Source organism: Aristolochia californica, unplaced genomic scaffold (genome assembly GCF_029961685.1).
Source record: "Aristolochia californica isolate CCGP_79_NKW_82.1479 unplaced genomic scaffold, dmAriCali1.0.hap1 SCAF_13, whole genome shotgun sequence".
Classification (NCBI taxonomy): domain Eukaryota; kingdom Viridiplantae; phylum Streptophyta; class Magnoliopsida; order Piperales; family Aristolochiaceae; genus Aristolochia; species Aristolochia californica.
In genome coordinates this window covers 7,034,433-7,045,666 of record NW_027181804.1, presented here as the reverse complement: position 1 = coordinate 7,045,666, position 11,234 = coordinate 7,034,433, and the positions used below count along the sequence as shown (strand labels likewise).

The following is an 11,234-nucleotide window of genomic DNA, read 5'->3' as shown; positions in this document are numbered from 1 at the left end:
TTTCTCACCCTCTCCGCCCTTTTCTCTCTTCTCCCTCTCTTCCCCTTCTCTCCGCTAAAGCGAAGGAGAAAGGGCTCCTTAATCCCCGTCGTTGTAGATCGCTTCTAAAGGTACTCTCTTTTTTCGCTCCTTGATCTGAAATTCTCTGCTTGAAATTCCTTCATCTTTTGCTCTTCCTCATCTGTTTTGCCGCTGCTCTTTGTTTGCTCGAGATCGGTGTAGTGATTCAGCTGGTTAGGTTTTGGTAGATTTCGCAATTCTTGTTCTTCAGAAGTTCAAGAGTGGATCTGATCTCTCCGTAGGCGGTTGTTGTACCTCAGATCTAAGGTTCCGCTTGCTCGATCTTTTGGATTATGCTCGGCTTTGTGTGAAGGATTTTATTCTTGAGGCACCGGATGGTTTGTTTTATTTGATTGCCGAGATTGACTGATACTAAAGCTGATGTTTGAAATCTGCTTTATTTGCCTTCGATTCTTCTTCTGCTTTCTTGGTTGGTATTTTTAATAGTTATCAGTGATCGGAGATTTATGCACGACTTATTTCTTCTGGTAGCTCTTTTCTTTTAGGTTTATTAAGCTAGTCACCTTTTTAGATGCAGTTTCCCAAATTGTTTAATTTATGACTGTAATCCCCGATTTAATGTTTTGAAAATGTTGATTAGACGCTGTTCCTTCTTTTGACGAATTTTTATTTATGTTCGTGGTCACGGACATATCTTTTTATCTAATGCAATTAATGCCCGCCTTGTTGCATGGTGCTGTAATCCACTGTTATGAAAATTGGATAGTCGTTTAGGATCTGTCTTTTTTATTGCTATTAGTTAGTTTAATGGTATTCATGTTATTCTTCTTTTGCTCAATTGCCTGTTTCACACATTACATTTTTTACTTTTGTTTATTCACTAGCGTGGTCAGCGAGGATATCTTGTAATTGGATTTTTTGAATTTGATCTGCTCCTGCTTGGAAACGGTCGTGTTTGGTGTCTTATTGAAGGGAAAGAAGTCTTCATTGAAACGTTCATTTTGAAATATTAATGATTAATGGCATGTACGTTTTCTCGTTCAAGGACAGAATGGCAGGCATGTTTTTCTCCCTAATTATTCAGTGTTTTTTATCCCTCCAAATTTTTTAATTAAAACTTTGTCTGAACTAGATTGTTAATGATCTAATTTTTCGTGTGATTATTAACTCTGGTCAAATATTAAACGTAACATGCTTCTGGTGTTATTTTTGTGGGGCCTCCTGGAACTGGGAAAACGGGATACTGCTGGAATCCAGAGTGTAATCCCACATAAAAATGCCCAAGTGTGAGACCGTAGGGCTACCAAAATTAGTTTTTGGAACTTTTTGATTACTTGTGGTAGAATTTTGGAAAACAAATGGTAATCGAAGACTCCACAGCAATGTGTTGAGTCAATAGTTCTGTTATGTGTTTGTCTTAACATGTAAACTTCATTTGAAATCTCATTTTTAGTTTAAATGTAATTTGTGATTCCTCTCTCTATGGAAATGTTAAGTATCCTTTATCTTCAAAATCTGAAATATTTTATAACTTCTCTTTGAGGATATCAATGTTACTCCTAAAATCATATTTAAAATTAAACTGATTAAAATTTTTTATACAGTCCAAGCATAAATCATGGCCGACTCTGAGGATATTCAGCCCCTTGTCTGTGACAATGGAACTGGAATGGTTAAGGTGAGATTCCTGACTGCTTCTGGGCATTATGCTTGTTTCTTCTTCCTAGTCATTTACTCTCGAAATTACATAGATTGATTTTTTTGTCAATAGGCTGGATTTGCTGGAGATGATGCTCCAAGGGCAGTGTTCCCCAGTATTGTTGGACGCCCTCGGCACACAGGTGTTATGGTTGGTATGGGACAAAAAGATGCCTATGTCGGTGATGAAGCCCAGTCCAAGAGAGGTATCCTAACACTGAAATACCCAATCGAGCATGGAATTGTGAGCAACTGGGATGACATGGAGAAGATATGGCATCATACCTTCTACAATGAACTTCGGGTTGCTCCAGAAGAGCACCCTGTTCTATTGACTGAAGCTCCTCTTAACCCTAAGGCCAACAGGGAGAAGATGACCCAGATTATGTTTGAAACATTTAATGTTCCAGCTATGTATGTTGCCATTCAGGCAGTGCTTTCTCTATATGCCAGTGGTCGTACCACAGGTGAGTAAAAAAAATATCTTTACTAAATTTGACTATGTACATGTGTAATTTTAATATTCTGAGCAAACATTGTAGCAGCTGTAAGATGTAATTTTATTGTGGTGAGTCCTTTTCGAGTCTTTTTTCTTGTGCTTTTCTTACCAATTTGGCAAGTTGAGCTATTTTGATATTTGCTCTGTATCTGTGGTCAATGTAACACACAGTTGAATTTGTTTAAAAGCTTATAAAATTTACCATTTCTTACTCGGACTTAATGGGTCTTCTTTATGTCTTTCCTATCCTCAGGTATTGTTCTGGATTCTGGTGATGGAGTCAGCCACACTGTTCCCATCTATGAAGGTTATGCTCTCCCCCATGCTATCCTTCGTCTTGATCTTGCTGGAAGAGATTTGACTGATGCCCTAATGAAGATTCTGACGGAGAGAGGTTACTCATTCACAACCACGGCTGAGCGGGAAATTGTCCGTGATATGAAAGAGAAGCTTGCTTATGTGGCTCTTGACTATGAACAGGAGTTGGAGACAGCAAAGAGCAGCTCATCAATTGAGAAGAGCTATGAGCTGCCTGATGGTCAGGTTATTACCATTGGGGCAGAGAGGTTCCGTTGCCCGGAGGTTCTCTTCCAGCCATCTCTCATTGGGATGGAAGCTGCTGGGATTCATGAGACCACATATAACTCGATCATGAAGTGCGATGTTGATATCAGAAAGGACTTGTACGGGAACATTGTTCTTAGTGGTGGTTCTACCATGTTCCCTGGCATTGCTGACCGAATGAGCAAGGAGATCACTGCTCTTGCTCCAAGCAGCATGAAGATCAAGGTGGTAGCCCCACCGGAGAGAAAGTACAGTGTTTGGATAGGAGGATCTATCTTGGCCTCTCTGAGCACCTTCCAGCAGGTATGTCAAAGCTGTTTCTTTTTACATTCTCCTCCTTCCTTTTCTTTTTATCACCCTTTTCAGGATGCTACATTGGATACGTTTTAATAAGTAGACTTTAAAAGCTAACAACCATGAACTCTCTGGCGTGAGTGATATAACATCCATAATCCATACCACCTTCGAAGGGTATGCTGCCAATAAAACCTTACATGTGTTAACTAATTGGAAGGCCTTTAAGCATTGGGCGAGCAATTCCATTATGTAGTCCATTGCACTGTTTGTTCTTTTGTTTCCCAGTTGATCTCTGCTTGTCTAAACCCCGTGGGTGTGTTGCATTATGTTGTAGCCTGGTGAATGGTTCGCGTCTCTGTGTGGGTCTATCATACGTAGGGGTGAGGTAGCTTTGTTGATAGGATGATTAGGGTTTTTGTCAAGCGACTTCCTAATTTTACGAAAGCTTGTAGTGTAGTCACTGAAGTACTTTTAGGGGCACATAGAGGCTCGCTGTCTAATATCTAGCTAGTCGGCTTTTGTCATGACATCATTTATGTTGGGAATGACGCTACTGATGTTCTATCTTTGGGTGCAGATGTGGATATCCAAGGGGGAGTATGACGAATCGGGCCCGTCCATTGTTCACAGGAAGTGCTTTTAGATTTTGGAGGTCTATTTGTTTGCTTGTGCTTGTGGGTCACGTAATATCTCATATTTGTCTGGTCGAGGAACGGTCTGTTTTGGTTGTCATTTTGGTTGATTTTTTTTCTTCTATTGCCCCTTTTTTTCACAGCCTTATATAAATATTTTTATTAAGTAGCGTATGTGTACCTATATGTAGGTTGGATTGCAAATCCGAAGGCTTTGTTATTTCATTTTCCTTTTTTAAGATACTGGAGCTCTAGATTATGATTTTGATGATGATGAGGGTACATCCCGTGCCTTTTTATTTGCCCAAATATGTTTTAACTTTTCTCTTTTCTCGTGTCTGTCATTGCAAATAATCTGTGCATGTATAATAGGTCCAAATGAAAATTTGGAAAACCACCTCGTGCCAGGGTAACAGAACAAAATGATAAACTAGCTAAAATAAGAAATAGGAGATTTCAGTGAAAATATCACTCCTGGATAAGTCGGCGAGGAAAAGATTCATGTTACACATTTGTTATTCTGCATCTCTTGTTGGGGTTTTGGAGATTGGGAGTAGGTTGGGAGCTATGCCCTTGACTATTAGAGTGTTTGGAGTAGTATTAGAGCCAAACATAGAGCATTGGACAAAGGAAAGTCTCTGGATGAGGCAATAGTGATTGCACATTCCATACACTCGTTGGCAGTGGAAAAGGAGATTTTAAGAGAGTGTATGTCACAACAAGGATTCACACGAATTTGCTGGGGAAGCGAGCTTTCCCTAGATGGTGTTTTCTTGGATATTCTAACCATTTGTAATCTTCCACAGATTTTTTTTTTTTTTTTTTGTCGTTTCTTTTCATATGAACTCTATGGGTGACAGGTTTATTATCGGTATGAGGGACTAGGCTGGCTTGTGCCGTTGGCTGATAGGCCTTGTGAACACCAGGTCTCTTTTCCAAACATTATTTTATGATTGTGAGATTTAAAAGAAAATTGGCATTACCATTAGTAAAAAGTTAACAGTTAGATATTTAAAAAAATAACAGTATTACCCTTTATTATATTTTTAGTAAATTAATATTCAAAATACTAAATCATAAGCTCTTCATTGTAATATACACTCTCACTCATGCTCTCCAGTTTACTTATATTTCTTAATTCTTACCAATATTTTGTAATTTTTTTGAGAAACTTCAATAAAATTCTAACCTTCGTTTTTTAAGATGTGCATAAGTACTTGAGATGCCAAAGATTTTTGTTAATTTTAGCCCACTTCGGTACAAATCCTAAGATTTCTTATTAAAATGTCACACAGACTTATCTGACAATTAAAAGCATGTAAATACCTGAAATCCTTAATAGTTTTATCAATTCCAATCTATATATGTGTATAGTTCATAGATGCATCAATGAGAGAAAAGAGGTTAAAACTCAAATCCAGTCAATCTTGGTAGAACCCAACTTTTTTTTTTTCTTAAAGAAATTACTTTATTTATAAGAATATCATTACTTCATTATTTTTACAAAAATGCTATGATTAAAATTGATAAAAATGAGAGAATATACCAGTTTCTTTAAGTCATTCAATTCAACTTAACAGTACATTAAAACATGAGTTACAACAAAGAGTTTCTCTACAATATTCTCTTTCAGGAACTACCTTGGCCTGGGAATGAAGATCAAGTGAAAGTTACAAGACTGGCAAATCCCTGAGTTTTATTATGTACATCAGAACTTCATTGCAGACCAAGGAGAGTATGAATCAATGTTACGTTGTTCAAGTTAGTATCAAATTTACGAGTTAGGCTGGACTCAATGCAGAAATTGCTATTTTGTTTTATCCTTAATTGACCCTAACAATGATCCTCCACTCTGAGAAAGAAGCATTTCTTTCATCTCTCTGTAACTCCGAAGCTCCTCCATTGCATCCAAAGTCTTTCTAGACAAGAAGAATCCAGATTGCCCAACTTGTCCGTCCAATTCAGATTTTGAAGATTGAGATAAGTAGCTATGATCCTGGCGTAGAGGGGGTGCTGTCCTCAGCATGTGAACAAGAATGCCAACTGCAGCATCTTGTGAGGTCCGAGGGGAGGTAAATGCTTGGGTGGAGGTAGATTCAGCAGCTTCTCTCCCACTAGTCGTCCTGCCCAATACATAAGGTGGAACAAATTCAAAACATAGAAAGGCCAAAATACACTAGTCCCAAAAACGATACAGGAATGGCATCTCAAAGTTAGCTTAAACAGATAGCACAGTTTAACCTTCGGAGAGGAGCAAGAAAGATGATCATGAACACATGGTGAACAGGTTTATTTGTACCAACCAAAGAACAAATCCGACCTGCAATACTGTTTTTACACCATATCTGCAAATTTCTTTTTTTGAATCTGCAGTATATCATGGCCAATGAACCACTGAACCACTTCACTTTGAGTTTAGCAGTGTTCCTCATTTGTCAGTAACATGAGCTGAGCACCTTGTACATAAACTGCCTTAGAAATCATTGTAGTGGAGGAAGACAGCACGATGATGATTCTACTAGTTCAACTAAGGTGCATTTTTACTTAATTTGCCAAAAACAGCTCATGATATGACCTTGAGGGCCTGAGCAGCAGATTAGTAAGAGCAGTTGTTGAAACAAATTATTCAACTTTCATTAGCTGTTTCCTAGAAATTTTTCTTCATTGTCAATCAAAACTTGCTACTTTTATGAACTTTCTATGCTATAAGTAGTATAAGAACCAGCTACAAGTAGTACAAGGACCAGCGTTGTTCAGGCTTGAAGTAAAAATTTACCTTGGTGAAAAGGCACCCAAAACATCCATATAAATTATATATCAAAAAATAAAATTAAAAAATTCATACATTAAGGAGCAATTCCATCTTCCAGTAGTTAGTCCAACGTTATCAATGGTGCATATTATTGAAGTTGAGTCCTGGCCCTTTTCTAAATCACAAGGGAAGTTAGAAGGCTCCTACTTATTAACTAAAAAACGCAGGATAATCCAACCTACAAATGTATAGCCATTCGTCCACACTAGCTTGATTCATTTAATCAAGCAACCAGCTTAAGACTTGCTCGCACACATCTCCAGGTCCTCAAGAAAAGACAGTATTCGCCCACTAATATTATCCCTCATATTCAGGTCTAAACAGATAAACTGGTCTAAGACAGAGCGAATGAACATACAAACATGTGTTTGGGTTGCTCTTGTACCATATTGAAGTTGAGTGTTGGTCCGTCCAAACAATGACTAGGCAAATTAAGAAGCCACTTCCTAACTATTATACAAAGGTCCATCCAAACCTATAACCAATGTGGGATTATTCATCCAGTACCATTTTAATTACACATTCACACTAACTAAGCTTGAAATGAGCCCTGGAAGCATCCAAAGTTCTAAATACATGAGGGCTTCCATGCTCATGACAGTGACCTTGAACCTCATCAAAGACTCAGCCTAGAATTCAAGATAAATGCTCGCTAATTTTGCTTCAGGTCATCTCCTCCTAGGTTGATGTGGATAAGAAACCAAAGATAGAATTTTCACCTAAACATCTACTGAGTGAATGATCTAACGTCATTAAGGCATCAGCCGAACACGTAAAACATGCTCAAAACCTTTACACATGCCTTCAAGATTGCCCATTTTCAACAGTTCCTCAGACAATTCATAATTGAATCACCAAATGTCCATTTTTGTGAGACACTAGTTTTTATTTTGAACAAGTCTTGTGCATAAAATCCTTGAGTACTGATCTACTGAACCAACCAGTTCATCAAAAACATATGTTATTTCAATTTTTGCGAAGCATATTATCATTTATCGAGCACAAATATTGGAGCAGTTTCAGACTATGAATTTCAGGATGAATGATACATAACTATCCAATTCAGAGGAAGCTAGCATCACTGTTATTCGTCAAGATCCCTCATTTCATGAAGCCCAATATACAAATCGTCGCCAATGAGTTCTCGAAATTGGAGATTCCTTCCAGTTATAACAGCTATCAGTTAAATCAGGAGATAATACATTTCCGATTCTTAACTCAGGAATACATGGAAACAGAATCTGATGTAAAGCATTCACAGACAAAGTGGTTACCACTCCCTGTGTGCTATTTGAGTTCTGTAGATTTAACTATTAATTATCTGTCCAAAAGTTGCATAACCTTCACTGTTTTTATACAACTCTGATACTCCAATTAGCACCCATGTCTGGATAAATAGCACAAGGAATATTGGTTCGTGCTCCTTTTTTTTTTTTGTCTGTTCATACATAATCCCTCTAAAACTCGAACCATGCCGTTTCCACCCACCAATCAACACAAAGTAGGGATGCCACATAACACTATAGAGTTGGTATACCAAGAACCAGACCTTAAAAATGAGCTATGTATTTCACACAGTAAATTATTGAATGGAAAATAGATAAAAGCAACAGAAGGTATGCATCAAGAGATGTCATAGATGGAGCAAAATAAGTAAGCAGAAAACAATACCTTGAATGACTATCTGAACTATCCACATCATCTACAGCAAAAGGACATGGAAATTCACAATCATCCAAATCATCCTGGAAGGACAACCGGCTGGAGCTCCTGGAAAATCCCACACGGGGTGATCCACTGGATGATACAACCCCAGAGAACCGTCCTGAGTCATCTCTGCTATCCTTTAATACCTACAAGGTTAAACAGACATCCACAAAATCATAACACCAAGACAAAGCATAAACCTAAGCACTTTAAGATTGTAATACCTTGTGGACAGCATACCCGTGCAAGTTTGCACTCCCCGAGGGTGAGTCTCCACCTCTTAATCCATCCAACTTCCTGAAAGATCTATTTTCAGATGGAGAACCAGAAGAGTAATCAGCCTTCAGGCTCCTTGGGGATGGAGGTGGCAAAGAATGCTTGTTTGGATCTGAAGAGTTAGGTGTTAGATATCTATGGTTCTTTCCTGATAAAGGAAGTGGGATGCTGACAGGAGCACTTTCTCGTAACCGAGAATGGATGGGGTTGTTACTGCCTGAAAAGTAGGTTGGTGGAGAAGGGGAAGGGGATGGGGATGGAGAGAATGGAGGCGAGAGCCTATGTTCATCAAAACTCAAGCCTTTCTTATGATTTACTGGGCGATAATGCGGTATCTTCTGCCCATATGGGTGAGGGGGTGAGTTCTGAACATCTGAAAGCGGTGGTGAGCAACCGTATGTCTGGTGTATGGTAGGTCCTGGTCGGTACAGCCCACTGCTCCAACTATGGGGGCGCTGAAATGGAGACGAAGAAGGGGACCTAAAGCTTTTCAGAGTAAACGACGTGCTGTGCGGACCTTTTTCACTAGACGGAAAGACCTTAATCGGTTCGGCCGCGGGGCTTCCCACATAATCTGTGATAATCTGGGGAGGTAACGAGCTCGAGGGTTCCAAATTCAGATCCGACAATGATGAACGATAAGTCACAGAAAGAGAAACCCGCCCAAATGGAGTCTCTACAGGGACGAAATCATATAGTTTCATATATTCCTCTTCAGCTCTATTGAAGGGTTCGCTAAAGGAAGAAACCTTGTAACTGAGATCAAAATTGTACGTCTGGCTCGAAGAAGATAAAAGTCTGAAAGCTCTAAACACCGGTAAAAGCTTCAGCGTCGAGTAAAGGGATCTTAATAGTATAATCGATTTCTTATACATTTTCTTGTAGGCAGCTGACCCCTCGCCCGATGGAGATGCCGTTCTGAGAGGTTCGTACCGAAGAACCCATCTCTCTACAACGGTCTCCTTAAGGGCACGAGATGAAGTGTAGAGATCCAAGGAACACACCGCCTCATGGATGAGTATCACATCGATGATCATCGGATCCGCGACGTTTCGGTGCCAAAAGTTGAGATTTTCTAAAGCTGCAGGAGGATCCCCAAGTGCCAAATTAAACCATTTGTCTCTCTTTCGAGCGGAGCCTGGATCCCCTTGATGATCATTAGAATGAAAAGAAGGAATTCTTGAATCAAGAATTATGTGCAAACTTTTCAGAAGGAACTGTGAAATGATCTGCTCAGTACGGGTGCACTCTGAATGGGGATTACCCTGTAACGCCATGTGCCGCTTATTCTTTGACAACCTCGGCAAGAACAAATATAAACCTCCAACTAAAATTGAGATCCATCATCGTTGGATCTATACGTCTCACCGCGACCCGACGAGGATGGAGCCATAAGCATCGAAACTGCAGGTTTTGGACCAACACAATCTAATTTCGAAAACCTGCGATGGTAATCCGTTAATCTAAGCAGAGGAGCAGAACCTTATCTGGACCCGTCATCTCCAGACCAAAGTCTCATACCCAGAAACAAACACCAAAAACCCAGGAAGCCCCAGGCCTATAGGAGAAAAATCACACAGCAACAGGTATCCAAAACTGAACAATTTTTGTATCTATTAACTAACCAACGACCAACCAATTGATTAATCAGGAACGCGGAAGATTCATTCAGATTCAACAAATTGCCACGAAAAAAAGACAACCTTTTTCCGCAAAGTAAGGACGAAGCGTGAGGGGAACTGCCGAACCAAAGAGAAGGAGAGACGTATGGAAAAGGAGAGGCCTCTCTCTCCTTGATGAAGAAGAGACAAAGAGGGAGGCAATACTTTATTTTCTAAAGGTGCGCTCAGTGGACTTAATTTTTTTATTAGAAAAAACTATTAGTTTTACGTGATTACATCGGAATTGAACAGGGAAGGAGCGAAGGCGGCGATGAACGAGGAAATCAAAGTGGACTGCAAAGCGAGCAGGAGAATGAGAAAAAGGGAATGCGCGGTGTGCGGCGAGCGAGCCGGGCTGCGCGTCTGCCTGAGACTGCGGTGGCGAAACTCGGATGTAAGCAGCTTAATTTTTAGCTCGTCGGCGGTAGGAGAGTGGAGCAAGAAACGGACTCCGGTGTCTTTGCGTGGCTCTTGAAGATGTCTTTTTGTCTCTTTCACAGTGGGCTTGACCGTATCTGTGGGCCTCGTAAGCGCCCAGATATCCCAATATGATATTCCTCCACAGCATCTATGATGATTGGTGATAGTTGTATGTAGTTGGAGACTTTGAGAAAGATGGGAGATTGAAATCAGAACAAATTCAATGGATAGGGGTAGGCTCTAGTGTGATAAAATCCGAATTAATGGATCGGATTGCGGTCAAGTGGACCCAGTACCCCGTTCCCACCCTACATAGTATACACACAAAGGCGATGCCACGCTTTTAGTATTAACTTATTTTAGGAAGTCAAAGATAAGCCACCTTTATCCCCTATAATAAATGAGCCAACGAGAATTGGCCACAACTCTATGTGCACTTATTTGTCTCAAACTACATTATTCCAAAGCCATTTGGGTAGGAGAAACTCAAATTCAAAATGGCCGCATGCATTCTGCACCCTGTCAGGTGCCTGTTCTCCCTAATAGTCACTTGTTATTTCGTGTCAGGTTCATCTTTTTTAGCCCTGTTAGGGTGTTGCTGATGCCATATGGTCTTTTTGAGTGTTTGGGGCTAACGTACCAGTTTG

The 11,234-nt window shown here is 39.8% G+C and overlaps 2 protein-coding genes across 4 annotated transcripts; one reads left to right on the top strand and one right to left on the bottom strand.

The window, feature by feature from the left end:
• Positions 1–4,012, top strand: LOC137949045 (actin-7-like). Of its 2 annotated transcripts, XM_068795303.1 has the most exons (6): positions 5–110; positions 223–327; positions 1,626–1,699; positions 1,793–2,186; positions 2,472–3,085; positions 3,657–4,012. In XM_068795303.1, exons 3-6 carry the CDS (start codon positions 1,640–1,642, stop codon positions 3,720–3,722), a joined length of 1,134 nt encoding a protein of 377 aa, XP_068651404.1. In that variant the 5' UTR covers positions 5–110; positions 223–327; positions 1,626–1,639; the 3' UTR covers positions 3,723–4,012. The 2 variants fall into 2 exon arrangements, with proteins under 2 accessions (XP_068651403.1, XP_068651404.1); XM_068795302.1 differs by lacking the exon at positions 223–327 and having other exon boundaries at positions 1–110.
• Positions 4,013–5,265: 1,253 nt separating this feature from the next.
• LOC137948933 (autophagy-related protein 13a-like) lies at positions 5,266–11,234 on the bottom strand. 2 transcript variants are annotated; one of them, XM_068795155.1, is made up of 3 exons: positions 8,455–11,234; positions 8,195–8,376; positions 5,266–5,834 (listed from the first exon to the last, which is right to left on the bottom strand). In XM_068795155.1, exons 1-3 carry the CDS (start codon positions 9,781–9,783, stop codon positions 5,519–5,521), a joined length of 1,827 nt encoding a protein of 608 aa, XP_068651256.1. In that variant the 5' UTR covers positions 9,784–11,234; the 3' UTR covers positions 5,266–5,518. The 2 variants fall into 2 exon arrangements, with proteins under 2 accessions (XP_068651256.1, XP_068651257.1); XM_068795156.1 differs by having other exon boundaries at positions 8,195–8,367.